The sequence below is a fragment of the Apis laboriosa genome, unplaced genomic scaffold (assembly GCF_014066325.1).
Source record: "Apis laboriosa isolate Shangri-la unplaced genomic scaffold, ASM1406632v1 scaffold99_cov153, whole genome shotgun sequence".
NCBI classification, from domain to species: domain Eukaryota; kingdom Metazoa; phylum Arthropoda; class Insecta; order Hymenoptera; family Apidae; genus Apis; species Apis laboriosa.
Genome location: NW_025224965.1, coordinates 836,643 through 858,598, shown reverse-complemented (window position 1 = coordinate 858,598; position 21,956 = coordinate 836,643). Strand labels below are relative to the sequence as shown.

The window sequence follows — 21,956 nt, the reverse complement described above, 5'->3', positions numbered from 1 at the left end:
AAGCTTCGCAGCCAGTCGCCTCCTCCGTTCCATTTCTTATTGTCGAGGAGGGCGGAACCCGGTGGATAACGGACAAAAGTTTCCTTGCCTTCCTCCGAGAGGGTTTCTCGCCTTCGCCGAAAATTCGACGGTTTTATGGGGGCGGATAAATAATGCAGCGTGATATCGAGGGATAATCGCGCGTCGACGAGAGGAAAGTCTCGTGGTGGAGACACCACCCTTCCAGAGTCTCCACCACGAGTGAGATATCCGGTGTGTAACATGTCTCGGATATAGACACGAAGTTTGCCAAGGGATCGTATTGCTATATAATATCGAACGCAAACTAAGTTGTTCTTAACGAGAAGATGATATTTCCTGGATCATTTACAGGTTTAATGATTCTACGATAAATAAAAACGAAATGAAAATAATTGTTAACTTGGTTTAATGTCGATTCTTTTTTTTAATGAAGGTAAAATAATATCGAAACGATCCTAGCAGTAACGAAGAGACGGTAATTTAATACATTGCGAATGCAGGAATATTTGAGAAGTGAAAATATGAACATGACGATATGTATCTTGGGAATGTTTGCCTATAAATCGAAAGGAAGAATACGTTTATGTAAGGTATGTGTATTGTTAATTTCAATTTCATTTGTAATTGCATTTTTGAAAATACTTCATGGCTCCATCCTATCTCGAAATTGTTGAATAAAAATTTTTATTTTCATTCGAGAAATCGAGTCTCTCCGCATAAATATAAATGGAAGAATCGATTTGAATTTCAAATTATGAGAATATTTAAAAATTCACATCGCTCAAGATGAAAGATCTGGGAAGAATATTAAAAAAAAAATGTACGTCGATCAATGATTAAGATGCAAGAGAAACGTATCGAGTATCTCCTACAAATTTGAAAATAATATATGTAATTTATACAGCCTGCTTCTCGCTAGGATAAATCTTGGATGCATAAAAGGTAATTTTATCTATATATATATTTGTTTAAAAAAATATTAATATATCCAAATCATACAGGTGGTTCTCAAAAATAATCTCTTTGAATGTCATTAAAAGATAAAATTTAAGAAAAAAATTAAGAGATCAATTTTGACAGCAAAATTTTTCTTCCAATATTCTTTGCAATCGCTGTAGAAATGATAAAATTATTATATTTTGAATTAATTATTTTCTCCGTGTCTTTTCACGGATTGATAACTTCTTTAAGAAGATATTTTCATAAAGAATCAAAAATGCCCTCCTATCTCACTCGAGTTAATTTTGTTTAAAAAAATTGTTTAAATTTCTTCGAACATTCGTCGAACTTTTTTCTCATAGAATTATTCTCATTCGCAGATTAAACGAGGCAATGATCAAACGAGAACTGCAGGATTTATTCCGCAGCGAACGTTGAGAGATGTTTTCAGGCAAATTGAAAAGCTCGCGTAATTATTACATCTCACTGGCCGTACAGGTTTGTGGGGATACAAATAAAAACAGACGAGTGTGAAGCGCGGAAACAAATTATCCTAATTTACCGCGTGGAAATAGCGTACCATACCCATCAAACACCGTCTCTGTCGGTCCGCGTTAAATATGCGTTCAAACGCATATTTATCATTGCACGCGTCGTTGGTGAAAAAACACAGGTGAACAACACCGTGATATCCATCTCCACCCCCTTGAAACACTGTGCCACGTCGAATCCCGATGTGTCGCGAATCCAACGCACCAAGTCGAAACCATATCCTTTGCATAGCAAATCCTCGAACGATGATTATCATTAGAAGTATTCACACGAAGAAGAACGCGATCGCAGTGTACCCAGCTCCAATCTAACAAGTCTCTACGACGTGTCACAGAACACGATGAAAAAAGAACTCGATCACATATTTCAAACTACGTTTACGAAAAATTGACGTAGATTCTCCTAGGCACATCAACGACCGCGTTCCACACACACACACACACGCACACACACATACACACATATATATATACATTACACGTGTCACTCGAATCGGTTGTATAAAAATCCTGTTCAATCTCGATTCCCCTTAACTTTTTCTTTTTACAAATTTGACACGTTTCGAACGAGGTTTCATCACTGACCTTCCACGAAGGCTGGACAGACCGCGAGGAATCGCGCGACGATGCAAATCGCTGACACGAGAACGCGGTTCAGCAACATCCATCTAGGAGTTGGCGTGACGCCGCGACGAATAAAGGACGATTCGCGCCGGAATCTCGGTGCAGACTGGCACGCGAGGGGGCTACAACGGGTCGAGGCAGCGGCGAGGCTCGAACGAGAGGGAGCGAGAGAGAGTGGATGGCGCTGAGCGAGCGAGCGAGCGAGCGAGAGAGAGAGAGAGAGAGAGGGATCCTTTCTCGATCGCCGTAAAGCTTTAGGGTTGGTTCGCATGCGCCCGTCGGGGCTCACGTGCCCTCCGCCATCGCGAACCCTTGGACCCGCCTTCCTCGTACGAAAGACACGTTCCCAGGATAGCGAGAAACACACGTAGACACGGGTTCCACCACTGCCCCAAGGAATCCAACCGCGAAAGTTCCCCTTAGGATTGATAGACGCCGGCGCTCCAACCTGTCTCCTCACGGAGACACACGATCCCGCCACGATGCTCACTTTGGACGGTGAGCACGGTTGTGTAGAGGATCGGGTTTCGCGTGATCGATGCGGTTTTGATCGTTTTCGGCCCGTGTGCCGGTCGGAGGGGTGGAAATTAATTATTTTGGGAGTGGGGCGGAGTGGTTCGACGGTGATTGCAAGTGTTGGGGCGAAGATTTGCGAACGAGGAGATAAATATTTGGAAATGGAAGTTGATATGCAATTTCCAATCGAACTTTCGCGTTTGATCGAGGATTAATATTAGTAATATTAATTATTTTTGTGGAGTAATGTATTGGAAGTATTGCGTACGAGGGATTGAAATTTGTAACAAATAGAAGCTTTTAGATTTAAAATTTATCGACTATCGCGTACAATTTCACTCGATTCTGTGGTAATATAAGTAAAAAAAATTAATATAATAATATAATAATATATAATAATAATATAATATATAATAAATATATAATAATATAAGTAAAAAACTTAATCGTTGTAATGTTATTATTATTAGGAGTGGATTTGAAAAATTGAATCAAATGATTTTCCTGAACAGTTTCAGGACATTGTGTTTTGTAATTTTGGGAGTATATATTCATGGTAATACAATTTCGTTAACTTCTTTGGTTAATTGTTTTTGTTCAACACAACGAAATACGGTATCTTTGTATGATTATACGAAAATTTATCGTATCGGGTTAAATTGAGATTAAGCACCTCCTCGGCAACGAATAGGCCATTAATATTTTCGTTCTGATCTTAATTTCGTTTAATTAATTTTATCCACGTTCAAAGGGATCTCACGATTTCGATCAAGCCTTCCAACTTATACCGAATAAAAATATCACGGAATCACTTCCTCGGTCGATCGACCAGAAGGATTATCTATTTTTCTCTGTCAGATGGTTAGATTAGATTCGTGATTCAGATCGGGAAAAACGTGCACAGGGTTTTTTTTTAACGGACTATCGATCAATCAGTCGATATCTTATCGATCATCGATTCCCTTCATTTAAGATCAAATCGTTATGGAATAAGAAAAATACTTAAAAATTACAAGGATCCAATTTCAAATTTTTGTAATTGATGTACATTGTTGTTCATTTGAATCTGAATTAAAAAAAAAGAAATGTTAAATATTAGAAAATTAAAATCCTGCATATTTTAATTTGCAGAAAAGAAGAAGAAAAAATGGGAAAACTAGAGAAGATTCTATCCTCGAACATTCTATCCAATCTGGATCTTTGCTCCAATTTCAAACTAACTCTATATTTCATTTCCATTCCATTTACATAACAATTATTGTTATTCGTTACCTAAATAAGCAACGACTATTGTTACATCCATTAGCTATTAGTTCCAAACTATCGTCGACGACACACGATGTTTCCAAATAACCATCCCTGCAACTATGACGTAACTCAATTTTGATAATCAATAAATCAATGAATCTAAATGCTAATTACAAAGTTATTGCGCATTCGAAAATTGTGTTTTATAAATTTACTAAAGAAAATCCGATCTTCGTTAAAGTGAAAGGGATAACATTCCTGCTCTAAAAAAAATCGTTTTCGTTTCGCCGAGGGACGGGGTCGAAAGTCATCCGAAAAAGGTTTTTCAGGAAGAGTTTAAACGTTTCACGTCTTTCACGGGATGCGAAGTAGTGCAAGTCATAAACCCTCCGTATCCGTGTAACAGACATTACACCTCTCTGCATCGCGCTATTTCGAAGAATGACTTTGAATGCGAGTGTAGCGAAAGTTTCGCGGGGGGCGGCCTCGTAAACCGGTAAGAGATGGTTTCAAGGTGACGGCACCGGATGCGAGACGTGTTTTCCAACTCATCCACCGGCTTTTCCCTGCCTTCCTCCCTGCTTAACCCCTTTTCCTACGTTTCCCACCCATCCAACGCTCGCCTCGATCGGCGAATTCAAGTCGGGGTAGTTTCTGTCACGCGCGATCCTCCATCTATTTGGAATTTGGACCGATAGAAAATGATAAGTTATTTTTTTAAAAAAATGGTATGTATATATGTATATATAAATACTATTGTAATTTTATCGTAGTATTAAGATATTATGATAAAAATTTGTAATCGAATTTTATATATATATCTTTTTTTTTAATATCAAATCTTCGAGAATTGGTATAAGATATGTAAAATTATGCGTGAAAGTATTATTATAGTTATAAAATTGATAAAGAGGAAAAAAAAAAGGAAAAAGATAGTTGCATATTTTAAAAGTATAGATATTATGACACGCGATACGAATTTTGAGGACATTAAACACAATCGCATCAAATTGCCATCTCTCGTTTTAATTGGAATTTAATTTTCACTGGAGCCCAGCTCATTTTAATACATATGGAAAGCAAAAACTTCAAAAGTGAAATGTAAAAGTAGAAATTGTTAATTGCGTAAACGAGGCGTTACATTTACGTAATCCAACTATATTTCTGCGTATGTTTAATATGCGATCCTTGGAAAAGCAATTTATCGTTCTATACAGGTAATTGTTGTAAATAATATTGATATTAATTATGGCGATGTCAATAATTTTCTGAACGCTTGTAATAATAGAAAATAATATTATGATTGCAGAAAACGTACGTAGAAAAAATCAATAGACTTATCAAATTTTTCTAATGGAATAGAAATATAATGGAATAATGGAATATCATACAAGTCATACATGTAGTCAAGAAATAATTAATTATTCGTATAATTTATCAAGCTCTTAAAATATGTAATTCTTCTTGTATAAATATTCTAAGATAAGAGATCGATGTGAGAAAATTTGCCGGAATTCGTTTATTTCATTTTGTTTTATGCAACAGTTAAAAATTTAAAGATCACAAGAATGTTAATGCATCTTTCAAGCATGATTGCCAGGAAATTCTTTGAGCTTTGAGGTTTACGTGGAGAGAATGCTGTAATAAAAGCACGCGAGATAACATTTCGCATTGAAGGATAAAGAGGGAGGGAGGGGGGGAAAAAAAAGTGGTCCTCGTCGAGAAAACTCTTATCTTAGGTGCAGACATTTTAAGATCTATCGGTGGATCTAAATTCAGCGTGCTTCCTCAGAATTTCAGATAGAAAGGCATCATACATTAAACATTCCGCAGTCAATGAGAAAACCCGCGCATTAAATACGTTTTCTAAGAGAATTAGCTTTTAACGTTGATCAAATAAAATCTTGATGAATTCTATCGTGTGGCCATCGTTCTAATTGTTTTATGTTTTATTTTTTTCAAATGATTGCAAATTTCAAGAAGAAACCGCGAAATAAATTTTCATTTTTAATAATAAAATGTTATTTTATTATAATCTATTCAATAAGTATTCAAAATTTATCTGAAAAAAAGATTTATCTGAAACAATTTACTTCGTAATTTCGTTAAAGCTTTTAACACGCAATAATAATAACGTGACAATTTTACCTGCAGAAATCCTATATATCCAGGTATAAAAATAACAATCTCCCTTTATATAGAATTTAACCAAAAAAATTTCAGAGGATAAAAATGATATAGAAATATGTAAAATTAACAAAACGAAAAAAAAAATGGAATAGAATGCGGAATTAAAATTGCTCTGACTAAAAATATTTGAAAAACGGTGTTTGCTTTCAGTTAATACTAATCTCGAATGATGTTATTAATATAATAAATTACGTATCGATAAAAAAATGAAATAAAAAAAATCACATTGTATTTCTTTTTTCAATATACGTTTTCAATATACTTTTATATCTTCTTTTATCCACAACTTATATTTTACAACTTCCCGTTATACTCATAACAGCTAAAAATAGATCAAAATTATAAATTGTTCAACATCCGTATCAAATTTTCCCTCCGCAGACTAATAAAAGTTTTAATAGAATAAAACTTCTCGCGAATGAAAAGTTTTTTTCAAAGAAATCTCAATCTCGGACATACCGGGTTAACCACGTTGCTAAAAAAACAACTTGATGCGAGGAAACTTTAAAATCATAGCAATCAACTATTGTAATCGTTTAAAAAATCAAATGAAACTTCAACTTTTCACGTCAAAATCGTGAAAATATACCAAAAATTTTCTCATCAAAATCCACTCAAGAAATGCAGTAAACTATAACATTGAAACCCTTTTTTAATTCATCCCGATATCTCAATCCGTTGCCGAGATATAAGAACTTAAAGTATTTATAGCATTTAAGACAGTAGAAAATGTGAATGGTGGCGCCATCTAGTGATCTATTTTTCTTGAAAGTGCGTACTATGTTTTTCTAAGAATCGCGTCTGTCACTCGTCTGGGATTTGAGATAGGCAGTGAGACAAGGTGCGAGCGAGAGATCCGAATAAGCGACAAGGACAGCATTAGTAAACGATTAAAAATTATGCTTTCCTTTACACGACGATATCTCGAGAACCGGAAGTCGTATCGAAATAAATGAAAAAGCGTTTTAAAGAGGAAGGTTCCGCACTTCTAATGATCGTTCACTCATTGATAAAAAATCATTATCTTCGGAGTTATAATGATTTAAATTTTTCTTAATTTCAATAGGAATATGGGGTTTAAAGTAAATGATCAAAAATTATCTTTGCTTTACACGATGATATCTCGAGAACAGGAAATCGTATCGAGATAAATAAAAAAGCGTTTGAAAGGTTAAGATTCCACGCTTCTTATAATCGTTACTCGTTGACCGGAAGTTATTATCTTCGAAATTACAGCGGGTCAAAGTTTTTCTAATTTTAATAGAATTTAATTGAATTTTAAAATACAGTAATAAGATACATCGTAATAGATTTTTATTTTTGGAGAATTGCTATGTTTTTCTTGTCCTAAATCCCTTATATATTTATTTGCACTCGCAATATTTTTATAAATTTTTTAAATTGTTAGTTAATAAATCGAAAAGCAATATTTTTCATTGTCGTTTTGTATTCTATATAAATACCTTATATATGTAATTATTTCCTATTTCTTCGAAATATAGAATACCAATGGCTAATAGGAAATCATTTTATTGCACATTTACATAAAATATCGATGTTGTAACACGTATTCCATGCATCTAAGTATACACCAGGGAGATAATTTATTACCAATGTTAGACAATGTAACTTGCATATCTCTTGTAGACCAATTGTATCGATATTGAGTCGATATCTCATACATTTTAGAATACCATTACTTCCAAGATTAATTGTATACGCTAAAGCATAAAATAAATAAATAATTATTAAAAAAAATGATATTCACGTATCAACCTAATAATAATTATAAAATGAGTAATTGAGTGAACAATTCAAAGTGAATTCTTGTATCGTAATTTAAATTTCAATCGTATATAAATAAAAGAATCAAAAATGTTCAGAGATAAATTAATAAATATCGCTATTATTAGTTTATTTTAAAAGAATAAATATTTATTCGGACATATATTTACTTTCAAATAAGAATCAGAGAATTTTATATTTATATAATAAATATATGATAAATATATACTTTTTCAAATTTCTTTTCTTGAAAAAATATAACCCAAAGGATATTTTCATCGCAAACGTTTCAACGTGAATATTTACAAGATTTTCAAAAGATTGTAGAAATGAAATCGTAATGGACGATTAAATCTAACGTTTTAAAATTTCCGATAATTCTTATTAATGATAATTATAATTCTACGCGCACACGTGCAATTTTCACTTCGTCGAATTAACATAAATCAATATCGAAAGGAAATTCTTCCTTTAATAAATTCTACAATCCCAAGCGTGCAATTTTAACACGAATTTTCGAAACGTTGAACAATTTCCATCGATTTTTTTTTTATACAACACTCTTTCCATTTTCGACGCGATAATAGCTATCACATTGATTTTTCATTAACAAATAAAAGATTCATTGAATTCAAAATATAGTTTCATAAGGTACACACACGATTTCGGTTTCTATGTGAAATGATCCATAGAGTAAATCATGCAAAATAAAATGCTCTCGCTCTCGAGTTATGCCTCGAGTTTTTTTTTTTTTTTTTTTTTTATGCATGTATCAACGAAAAGTGTAGAATGAAATTAAAGCACTCTTTGATCCGTTGGTCGCTGCAAGATGAAAATCGGTCAAACTTTTATGATCTCGCATTAATGAACAAAGTTCAACTGTAGATTAATCTTAGCGGTAATGAAAGTACAGAAAGGCTAGCTAACTTCCGGACTAGCTGAACGAAAAGTGTAACTTTCCGCGCGGGAAACTGAAGAATTTTTATGTTTCACCAACGTGCCATAGTTAATTGACTTTTAACACCGGATATTGGTCAAAATGAGGTTCACCAAGAAGATATTTTCAATATAAATGATATTTAATTTCGTTCGAATTTCACGTAAAATTTTATATTTGCCTATTTGATATTTAATTTTCGATTCGACGAATTTGCGATTCTTTCCTCTTTGGATAATTAGATTAGTAGTGAAATAAAATGAAATTTATATAGAACCGTTTTTTTTTTTTTTTTACTTTTACACGGTTTTTCCTAAAATATATTTACGTAATTACATTATTAATGAAAGTTTTATTAAGAATAAAATTTATGATTAATATGAAGGTATATTCAAAAAATTCGAAAAAAAATTATTGCTCGCAATATTCCTGCTTTGAAAATATTTAAAATTTTATTATAAAAATATCTTTTCTTAATAATTTTACTCCGTTAATATTGAAATAATTATACGTAATATGTACATACAAATTATTCACGCGAGTTTATATTTTAAGAGTTAAATATATTTAATGAGATTTTCCCCTATCTATCATTTCTTTTGCCAAGTAGAATCTCACATGTGCTCATCTCTTTTCCTTTCTTGTAGAATTATTATTAATTTTTATTTAGCGCAATCGAAGAACAAATTGAAGATTTAATTGTACAATTTTCCATTTTAAAAAACAATTTATAAAATCTAAAAAATATCGTTTATCGTTTGAATCGAAAATATTATAATCAACTAATTATTAGAATAAACAGTGACAATTGCCAGCGAGAATTGAAAATGATTATTACAATTCAATGTTATGGAAACAATATTATTTAATTGGTACAAAAGAAGTGGAACAGATAAAGCTTTGAAATAATTAAATAACCTCCGCACTCGTACGAGGTTTTGTAGTTTTGAAATATGTACAAAGTGGTTTGGAAACATTAAATATTTAACTTTGCCGGCGCTGCGCGATTGCTTTTGATTAGTCTTTACCGAGTACACAACGAGTGTGCACGTAAGTGTAGCGGAAAATGGCTCAAAGAATTTGTTTCGATATTAAATTGGATTGTTTCGAAATTGATTTAAAAAAAAAAAAACTCCTTTTTTAAAATTTATTCTTCCTATGAATTACAACTTTATGAATAAATATTGAAGATAAAACAAGAGCTAATAAATTTTCAAGATTTGCTAATTAAAATATTCCACATTTTTTATTAATTTAACTTAATTTAGAGAAATTTATTAAGCTCTTCCAATATTTAATTATTTCTTTATCCACTTCACTAAAAAATACCAAATTGAAATCACTTTTACGTCATTCTTCGTCACTCGTCTCCCAAATAGCTACAATCAATTTTTCAATATTAATCGTCGAAGAATAGTCCATAAAAATACAAGGAATAATTTCAAAATAAAATAAACCAAATCCACCAACCCTTGTCGAATCGAAATACAATAATCATCGTTCAAGAAGGTTCTTCAAGTTTCCCCTTTGCCTCTCGATGCCGCGAAAAAATAAGAGCAAGAACGATGGAGGAAACGTCGAAACTTGGAGAAAACGTTCATCCCCCAAGAAGCTGGAAGCTCATTTCCTGGCGGTGAGGCGCAAGGTGAAAGGCGCGTAATTCGATTTTCACTAAGTGGCAACCGAAAGCTCGGTCCCGGTTGGGCTCAACGAATAAGTCAAATCGTGGAAAATGAAATTCTACGGCCCCTTTATTCCTGCCGATTCCTAAATTTTACTTCCAACAATTTCGAAGAAACGTGCATCGGCGAGAATGATTCTTCTCGTAGAAAGAGCGAGAGAAAAATAACGAAAGCTGCAGGATTAGGATTAGGATTAAAATTTCCACCAGTGGGAAAAGTGAAGGAAAGTGAAGGATGCAAATGCGTAAAAGTTAAGTTAGGTTATGCTGGATTACATATATATATATATATCTACAGAATGATTCCAGAAAAATTCTCTTTGCAGGAAAAATAGTTAGCGGACTGAAATTCCCCTCTGTGGGAAGAATGATCTCGTGCCTGTTACTGCAGTGGATGCAAATGGCCGAGAGTTAGGTTAGCTGCCCCCATCCAAACGAATTTCGAGAAAACATATGTTACACCAGCGTGGCCAGAAAAATTCTCTTCGTGCAAAGAACAAGAGGAAAGCGAGCAAGCTTAATTAGCCAACACTTAATAATTAATAAATATCCAGTAGTAAAGTTAGATTGCTTAATTATAAATATCACAAATAGTTGTTCACTAAATAATAACAACGCAATTAAATATTGAAAATGGGCCAAATCTCTCTACGTGTGAAAATATCCAAATGATTAGATTATGTACGCTCTGTAATTGTTACAAATATAAACAGAGCGATGAAACAGAAACTGGGTTGTCATTTGAGCAAGGGGATCGCGGTTCCAACCAGTACCAAGCTTCATCGTTCCTTGCCCCTCGTTGTTTGCCGCGTTTTACACGCCCTAACATGGCCCAGCGAGACGTTAAAGAGCGGCACAAACGAGAAAACTTGGCAACTTCGTTAGTACCAGCCGTGGCGTTGTTCAACTTCTCGCATGCGACACGTCGAAAGCGTCGTTGGCGTGTCTCGAGGTTCCGCTGGTCTTAACCGGAGGCGTCACGAGGCTGTTACGACTGTGACGTTATGGGGACGCTGCGTAACGCGGGACGACTATGGCGAGTTGTTACGATGAGGGCGTCGATGGTTTTGATCGCGTCGTAAAACTTGCCTCGTAAGAGATTCCATTGATCATGAATCGCTCGTTACTGCCACACATCGTGTAACCATGGTAATGGCAGAAATTGTTTAGGATTTGAAACGACGTGCGAGCAGATTCGTGAGAGATTTTAGTAAGTTACTCAAATTGGAAATTGAGATGATTTATCGTTTCTGATAATAAAATTATGAAATCGATTTTTAGATCCACACCTATATTATTCACACTGGTGATTCTATGAACAAGACATTGTGTATATTTGGAAATGTAATTGTTATTATTGTATCCTAATCATAAATCAAAGAAGCAAAACCAAGATAGAGTTGGCCAAGATAGAGTTTATATAAGAATTGGATAAATAAATTATCTAGATTCTAAAAACGAAGTGTATTAGACTTGTAGATATACTAGCATGAATGAAACTCAATATTTATAAAATTCATAAAAAAATATTAAAACGTCTCAATGGATCACTATAACAATGATTCATATTAGTTAGTTTTTAAATATTGTAGTAAGTTTTTAAATATTGAACAATTTAGACTTTATTTTTATATATAGAAATATTTGGACTCCAAAATTATATCATTGTTGCAGCAAGTGATACCTTTCTTCATCATTTCACCGAATTATTCTTCTTCAAATTGGAAGCTGCACGAAAATATGTCCACTACGTGTTAAATATATTCGATTGGATCGCGAAATGTGGACGTAACGAGCGACGAGACTCGTAGAAACTAGGATAGGAAAAGGATTGAAAGGAGGGATGAATTCTCAATGTGTGACGTTCTCTGGCACTCGTGAAATTCGTTTGGAGTTTATAATGAAGAGTTTTGATGCGCGTCGAGTGATGACCAGTGGAAAATTTCGAAAATATTCCATTCAATCAGTTTCTGGAAAATAGTTTGCTAACTGGAGTGCCGCCGCGCGCGAGAAAGTTATTGCGAATGGTAATAGAAGTGATGCTTGAATTTGGAATAAGTAGCTTCACGAAATGACGTGACTGTCATTGTTTCTCGCGGTAATTAAAAATATTTTACCCGATGATTAACTTTTTTTCGAAAGAGTTTCGACATCATTGTCGCAGAGATAGATTGACTTTTGTCGAGGAAGATACACGTCAAAGGTATAATTGGAATGAATTAAAATTGGAAGGAGTTTAGAAACGGAAGTTTGGACTCTTTATCGGACTTTTATTATTCATAAGATCGAACGATCCAAAATTATCCAAGCTGAATTTCGAATACAATGTATCGTAAATTCTAAATTTGCTCGAATCGTGATCCAATATTAACCATTTTTCTCCAAAAAAAAAAAAAGCAGCGTTACAATCAACGATAAAAACCAATAGAATCATAGAAACAACAATTACACGTCAAAATAAATCGAGATGAAAAAAATTTGTTACGTTTGAACAAAATCGATATCAAAGGGATGAATTTTTCCTTTTCCAACGGAACAAAATTTTCCATTAACCTTTCCCAAACGGTTGCTCAACCGTGTCATTATTTCTCGCTTTGATCAACCTAATAACCTTCGAATAAATATGGGCCATTTCACCCTCCTATAGAGAATTACATTTTCAAGAATTCCGGGATCATGTACCGAGAATTGAATTAGCATTTTGATATTGCACGCAAATTACCTACGGATGATTAAAATACTGTGTAATCCACGATGTTTAAACGAGTTTCAACGCATTGCATATGTTAATCACAAACCGGGAGGGGTGTGGGTTCCGTTCCAACGTTTCGTATAGCGGCGCAGCATACAAAACCAATTACACGTTTCAATGGCCGAAGATGTCCGGCCCGGTAAACGTTTCGAATTCAATCGAAACCTGTTTATAGTAGCCCGATCGAAAATTGGAGTACAACGTAATACGATCGTTGCACAGAATAAATTTGCCTCCGCGCGGAGGCCCGATGCACGCCGAGAAAACGAATTCGTCTCGCTCGGTTATGCGTGATGCATAACCGGCCCTATTAAATATTTCGCGTAATTTATTCGACATGTGATTATACATCTACGATCTATTATGAAAAAATAGTGAACCGTGTAATTGTGAAGCGTGGTGTATTGCGGATTAATTTTAATTTATGAACCAAAGGTTAGAAGGATTTAATTGATTTTAGATACATCGATTTTAATTTTTCGAATTAAAATGTATGTGATACGACGATACGCGTTTTAATAAATTATTAAAATATCGGCAAGCTGAATGATAAATTGACCCATTGCTCCTCCCCTGAATATATTTATAAATGCAATCGATTTATTTGGAAGGTAATATATTACTTTAATTTTAAACGGGTAATATATTAATTTGTATTTAGTGAATTTTCATCCCTTGAAGGGATAAATTAGTTTCAGTTGTATCGATTTTAATTTCTTTTTTNGTATCGATTTTAATTTTTTTTTTTTTTTTTTTTTTGAAAATTAAAATATGATATGTTTCTCACTTTAACGTACCACAGGTTACAATTATTCAATTTGTTAAGGTGATTCAAATTGTTAAGGTAAACTTTCGACCCCGCATAATTTCCCCGAATCAAGAATAATTGGGCATGCAGATCGACCCGAAATTCCTAATCGCGTCGCTTGTGTCGTCCATTAGAGTCGATTATTACAGCGAATAGTGATGACAAAAGGGTGAAAGCAATGAATACACGACAATAAAATTATTGTTATATATTATATATCATTATTGTCACTTTGAAAACAATTATGAAAATGATTTTTTCCTTTATGGGATAATCTTCGTTATATTTCTGTTGCAGCCTCTGTTAATCTCGCCATCGTTATTACGTGCCATTAAAATATCTTCTCTTATTCCCTTTGGGAACAGAAAAAAAAACCGTTGCTAGATGGCGCTAAGAAGATTTTTCATCGTTAATAGTAATAAAAACTACGAACTTCTGAAACTCAATCCTTCAAAATCGTTTCCAAAATCGTTTCCAACGAACAAAATGAAAGAAATATTTTTCCCCAGAAAGAACATAATATTTCAAGGTGACCAAAATTCAGCAATAAAGCACAAATTTTACAACAAATTTTGCTTTCCATCTCCTCGAAACTGAGCATTTATTCGAACCGTTTCGTCAACCAAAGGTCAATTTCATTCGAAACATCGTGTCTGAACCACGATTCGAGATACGCTACCTACAGTGGGACGCCGTTTCTGAGGGCAGGCCACGAGGATGGAATAAACAACGCTTGAGCGTGTCCAGAGGAAAGCCAGGCGACCACGACTTACACAACCGAGTGTCGAGGCGATGCGACGGAGCTTAAAGGGAAATAATTGCTTTTCCAAGCTGACGCTTCCGGAACTCGTGCCCCGAATGAATCAACCGGCAGATTTGCGGGCGGAATGCACACGTCACGCCTGATTTCCCTCGTAACGGCTCGGATCTCTCAGGAGCATCAGTTCTTCGCGATTCACCAAGGGGAAGTTAGAACGACTTCAAACGAACCCCTGTCCCTCCGCTTTCGTTCTACTTACGTTCATGGACGTTAAAAGGGCGTTTCATAAGTGGTGTGAAGGGTGTGAAGGGAACGAGAAGTTGCAAGATCTGATTTGAGGTAAGATAAGTTTGAATTCGTTTGAGTTGTTTATGTTTATGCATTTTGAGAAGTTGGTTATTTTGTAATAGAGTTGGAAGTTTTGTGTGAAATTGGGAAATTAGGGGATTTCTTTTTTTTGAAAATAGATCATAGAGTAAAGTTTACTATATGAAGATATATTTCTATCTTTTGACTGGAAATTATTCTTATCTCGAAATTCTTATACCTCCTTGAGAAAAGTTACAATATTTCTATCTATCTTCTTCTGGAAAATTAAAGGTTTTATAGGTATATTCTTTAAAAGAAATTTTTATCCCTCTTTGCGAAAAATTACGATACTTTTACTTCTATTCTGATGGAGGATTAAAGAGTTTCTACCTTATTTGAATGAAATTAGGAATCTTCTACTTTTCTTTACTGTTTAAATTAAAAGATTACTACTATTTTTTAGTTAACATCAAGAAATTTCCTGTAGAAAAGGAGACAATTTCTACGATTTGAGGGAAATTAGAGGCTTTCTATCTTTCCTAAACGAGATTAAATAAATCTATCTATCTTCTTTGAATAGAACGATAAAGGAAAATTCTTCTGCACTAGCATCAGAAAAATCCACACAGAAAACACAATATATCCCCTGACCACAAGTCCAATATCTCAATGTCTAAGACTAGGTAGCCTTATGAGTCCACTAACACGTCCAAGAAGAAAATGTTACCATTATTTTCTCTCTCTCTCTTTCTTTTTTCTTCCATCCTCTTCCAAAGGTACAAAACATTCTCTTCATTCGTACATTCGTAATATAAAATATTTCTTTTAATACGTTTATTTGCACAATTATATTCATCATTTCCTCTATTTATCATTACTCGATCGGGCAAAAAATTCAATATCGATTCAATCGAAAAATTTCACTGATGGATTGAAGTGTTTCGTTAATTCTAAGGCTGGGAACAAATACATAAACACAAGTACACTCATTAAGTATTCATAAGCGGTCCATATCTACGGTGGACGAGCGTGGTCATTTGATTCTATGCAATTGCGGCCGCTTCGTCAACATAGCGAATATATTATCGTCGCGTTTGCGAATTTTCGCCGTCGCGATTAATCGTAATTAAACGTGTAATCTCTTGTAGCAATATTTCTTTTCACGGAGGATCAAAAATTATTTCTTTTCCTATCGTAACAATAAATAATGGATAATCCGTAATCGAATTCAATCTGATGGTTAATCCTTTGCATTTAAAATTAATTTCTCAATAATAAGAGTTTTCTTGATTCTTTCTCCGTGAATTATTTATAAATTGGTTGATCTTCATTTAACGATAAAATATATTCCACAATCTAATATTTCAATAATTTGAATTTGACTAGAAGAAAAGGAAAAGAATTTTATGCTATAAGAGAATGTTGAGAATGAAAAATTAAACTTCGCAGACAAAATTTAAGAAAATTTATCAAAACGACGGATTCGATCGGTCAAATTGCGAAGTCTTAGCACAGACGATGCCGCAAAATCACGCCCCACGTTTCATTCTTTTCTTTCTCGCAAGATACAAACTTCTTAAAGTTGTTTCGAGCGGTGTACAAGTCTCTTTCCACGAAAAAAGAAAAAAAGAGAGAGAGAGAGAGAGAGAGAGGAACAAGATTATCGTGATTTCCAGACCCGATTTCTGGACGAAGGGTGAACGTCTCGCTATGTGAAGATGGGTTCATTTTCCTTTTATCCAGTTCTCGGTTGAAGTCTTGGAAATCTCCAACGTAAAAGAAATCTACGTAGTTTGGCGAGAAACAAGCCGGAACAATAAAATAACGGAAAGAACGGATCCGTGTTGACGCCATATCTTGCCGATACTATAACTTAAAAGTTGTTGTAAAATTTTGAAAACTCGAGGTGGAAAACGTTTTTAGAATCGTGGATATAGAATCGTGAAAGCAATGCATATTTTATTTAGAGACAATTAATGGATATTAAAGAATATTCATTAATCTGACAATCAAAATAAATATGGAATTGTTTAAATTATAAATCTAACGAAGACGAAGAATCTATTTTGTGATGATGTATCTTCAGTTGATGTTTCTAATTTAATAAACTAGATATAGAAAAGTAATGAGAGTATCAGTTTTATTACTTTTGCTCGAGATTATTTTTGTACAATTCCCTCGGATTCGATTAAGCTCGGTTAAAAGAGATATTTCGAAAGAAAAATTAAGATTTTCCTGTTCCATGTAAATAAATTCCAAACTTGTCAACTTCGTTTCGACGAATCCTTGCTGATCCTACATGTTTAATTGCAGGAGCGTCGAACAAACGGCCATAAGTGACGTCTTAGGGGGGGCACATCATCTTTGTCACCTCATTAAAGTTATACTCCGACATCAGGCCGCGTTAAACTCGCTACCATCCTCGATGAAATCAGGTTAGAACGTGGAATACTCAAGGAGACCGATGGGAACCGCCTTTAAGTTGACTAGCTTCCCAAGTTGGAAACGAGGTAAACACCGATGCATACAGAGTTCTTGAGACCAGTCTTGACCATATTGAAGATAATCATTTTCGATGGAGATTACGTTAATTAATGTAACATCTTCGAGTTTCAAGTAGACGTTCGTTGAATGCATTTCTTATTATTATTTTCTTCTTTTAAATATTAATCTTATCTTCTTATTGTTTAGATTCTTAATGTTAATTATTTTCTTAATTATTTTTTTCTTAATGTTTAGATGATATAATTTTAACTGCTGATGAATCGTCCTTATAGACGAGAAGTTTTAGCGTTGAGAATGATTAGGAAGAAAGGAGGGGATGTTCGATAAGAAGTTTCGCGAATTTTATGAGTTATTTCTCCGTGGAAATATTCGGATAGTTGTAACAGGCATACTAGGCTATTCTGTTATTCGAAGGTATATAGTATGAACGAGTTTCGATTTTTCTACGACGGAACTGTATATTTTGTAAGGAGGAGGTTACATTTGTTCTATCTATATACGGTTGGAAAGGAAGCCAATATCTGAACTCTGAAATTCAATAAGAACCAATGCGGAGGTACTAAGATTGGATGATACGGATGATAAAGGAACGTAAAAATCGTTTATGTGATTTTTCTGTTTGCTAATGCAGGGAAGGATGATTTGGAAATTTGCACGAATAAAAAATGGCATTTCTTCTATGTAACCAAAAATATTAATAAGTGAAATTAATTATAATATATCTATACCAAAATAATACCTTTATGGTAAATTACAAAATCAATAATAAATATATCTTCACCGCAAATATTCCGCGTTATTCGAATTCCAAGTTATCCCAAAACCCGGATAAAATTCAATGTACATCGTAAAACAATCGAAAGGAACAACCGAATCAAAGGTTTGAATGGAATCTCGGTTATCCAACGTTTCGCCAGAGACCATCTCCATTTCCTTTCCTTACGAACATCCCTATCGTCGTCAATCTCGCAATAGTATACCAAGATTTATAAAGGGGCCATTGTCGAGAGGAAATTCGTTTATAGAAGGGATAGAGGAGGAATCCAATCCTCCCCTCTGAAAACTTAATAACGACAAAACATAATTTTTCCACGAATGTTCCAGAGAAGAGAGAGAGAGAGAGAGAGAAAGAGATACACGTTCTTGCGTTCTTCTTAATCGGATGTTCGAGGATAATAGCTCGATTACGAAAGGATAGAGTTGCCTTCGACTCGATAACTCTGTTCGATGGACTGGAACTGTCACCTTAGAAATTGCGGACTTCTCTGCGAGACAAGTGTCGCGTAAAGTGCTTCACTACTTTTCTTATTATTTATGTAAAACTCTGCGGAACAGGAGGAGGATAATGTTTTTCTTGATAGGTTTGTTCTACTGGCAGTTGATGGATCTAGACGTTAAATATTTAGACGTTTTTTTCACGGAGTTGATTTTTGCAGACGAGAATTTTACTCTCTGGTAAAAATCGGTCGTTTATTTCGTTCGAGAAGTTGCATCGACCAAATTTGATTTGATTTCAATTCGTAATCCCTTTCAAAATAATCTATTTCCAAAATGTCCTTTTTATCCTATTATTTTTCTTCTAATAACATTCTCTTTTCTTTTCCAGCACATCAACTTCTTCTCGCGTTCCTCTTTAAGAAGATATTCTCCAACGAATGCTCGCCAAACTTAAAATCTATCGTCATTCGTGCTTACACAACTTTCGAACCTCTAACTAATCAAACAAACATCGTGTATAATAAATTTTAGACTACAATCACAACTTTTAACTAAATTATTTTTTTCTTCCAGGCTAATCGAAGAAACCAAACGAGAGTTCAGCACATTGGTCCACGGTTTCCAGGTGATAGACATCGATATTTCAAATACACCTGATTGGAGGTTCGCGGTGAGACATCGGCAACTTAAATGGAAACAAAATAAATAAATGCAGAGGCGGAGGATTCCGCGATAATAGGATTTTTCACCACTTTATTCCCTCTCTCGGCTTGTTGTAATTGATAAATGGAGATCTAAAAAGGAGGAGAAGAGAGAGAGAGAGAGAGAGAGGGGAGATGAAAAGAACGCGCGCGGGGGTGGGTTGGAAAAGGGAAGGAACTGCAGTTTCACCGCATACCGGAAGACGAAGGCGCGGCCGTTCTTGAAGCGTTTCATGGGAAACCAAATATTCGCGGTATTCTCCACCGTTCGAGGCCGGAATTTCCAGCATGAAGTCGTTATACTGCGAGACCACTTATAATTAATTGCTTTAGTTTATAATCGCCTTGCGGCCATTGTGACGCAGTCGTCCGAATAACGAGAATACCCGCATATACTCGCGTCGAGTGCTGATCCTATCCTTTTTTTTATCCACGCCGTGTTTTATATTGCAGCGTCGCTTTCGTGGAAATATCGTGGTATGGAAAGGAGGATAGTAGTGATCTGTATTGTGATGTCGTCCGGGAGGCGAAAACTAGGGGAAGAATCGGGAGAATTTTAAAAATTTCTAGAACGTTTGGTTTTTTCTATACTATAGTTGATGCTTTCATTTTGCAAATGGCATGCGAACAAAGGGATGAAAAGTATTGGAAAAAGATGTTCAATTTTGTGAATAAAATTAACGAAACAACGTCAAAGCGATAGAGGTTGTTGGTTATCATCGAGAGGAGAATCGATGTTATTGATATGATCTCGAATAATGAAATCTTATTACGCGATATAGTTGATTGACGGGAGAATACTGTTGAATAATGGATTTACAACTATACGCAGATGTAAATATTAATAATGTATTTTAATTCTCAGTACAGTGGTAGGATATTCGTATCACGTCACGCTTACAGGTTGGAAGAATAATATTGTTTCAAAAATAGAGTTACAATGAGTCTGATTGACTATGACGTAAAAATATTTTCCCCGATATTTTTGATGGTAATTGATCTCGTTGAGAATTGACAACCCCTTCGCAAAAACTTTTGTTCGACAGATCATTGGATTGGTATTTAAAAAAAAAATTCGAAATATAAATAGTATTATTCGATAAATGTTTATTTCAAAATTCATTTCAATAAAATGAAATATTTCGTAATTCGAAATTATGAATTTTGTACATCTCACGTGTGAGAGAATTTATCAGATATATGAGTTTTTTTTTTATATATATATAAAGAGAGAGGGGGGGAGAAAATTATCCTGCTTAATAGAGTAAGAATCTTAAACTTCGAATATCTCAAACTTTACGTCGTCTTAAAGGTGTGCAAGATCTTCGACGCTCTGAGGAATTTTAAGACTTTAAAAGCTTCCTAGATATCCAAGTTGTTGAGTAAGCAACAAAATATGTAATAATTTACTCTCGAATTTTTAGTAATGCGTTATTTTTCGCAAAATATATATATATATATTTTTATCTTTTGTTCAAATTATTTATTACAGATTTACTATTATTTATCATTCTTTTTACGTTACCGAAGAATTATTCAATTTTCGTACATTCATAGTTTATTCAGAGGGAAACAACAACGTGAAAAAGATTGAAGCTACGTTAAGAAGATTACGTTTACGTACTATGTAATCTTTAAAGCTGAATGTCAATTGTATAACAAAATATAACGGGAGATCTAAAGAGCGTTCGAGTAAATAAAAAATAGATAAAAAAAAAAAAAAAAAGAACTTTGACAGATTTTTTCAGGATAAATAATTCTTCGAAATAACGAACGTGCAATTTTACGATAAAATAACATAATTTTGATAAATTAAATTTTAAATTTTTACAAGATAAGTAACTATTCTATCCCACGAAATCCCACGAACGTGGCAAATTATTATTATGCACAAATTCACATTTAAATATATCAAGTATATACAATCTTCAAAATGGCGACGGATATTAAAACATTTTCTAAAAACGATTAATCATAATACTATGCATATTCCTTGTGTCAATCAAATTCATATTATTATTCACTGTAAAGCTGTTTATTCGAAAAAGTCTTTCGAATATATTTTTACTTTAAAAATATCATTTGTACGTATCAACGTCTTCCAAGCACAAAAGAGAATAACGTAAAATAAAGTGATTTCCAGATATAACAAATTCCTATGCAATTTGCCGTATTACATCGTGACTCGTCCTAAAAGCACAACGATCGTATCGCATGTTCCCCCATTCAACTTACGTGACCATGGTTAATGAAGCGATGATAAATAAATATATTTCGTTTTATCGCAATGACAATTGAACGGAACGTGACAAAACGCAATAATTCGCAGACTTCATTAATGCTCGCACGGCGTGGCCGATCGTATATTTTGGTTTTCATACCAATTACGGGGGTGTAGTGCATTTAATGCT

General features: G+C 34.1%; 1 protein-coding gene across 5 annotated transcripts in view; it reads right to left on the bottom strand.

Annotated features, from left to right (window-relative positions):
- Positions 1-21,956, bottom strand: part of LOC122719704 (neurotrimin-like) — a 248,748-nt gene that overhangs the window by 112,576 nt on the left and 114,216 nt on the right. For 4 of the 5 annotated variants that reach the window (XM_043945751.1, XM_043945753.1, XM_043945754.1 and 1 more), the window contains exon 1: positions 2,097-2,207. The exons of the other annotated variant lie outside the window; for it this stretch is intronic. In XM_043945751.1, the coding sequence (XP_043801686.1) occupies positions 2,097-2,175 (79 nt within the window). In that variant the 5' untranslated portion in view covers positions 2,176-2,207. Of the gene's footprint in view, positions 1-2,096; positions 2,208-21,956 lie in introns of those variants that run through there. 5 annotated transcript variants of the gene reach the window in all.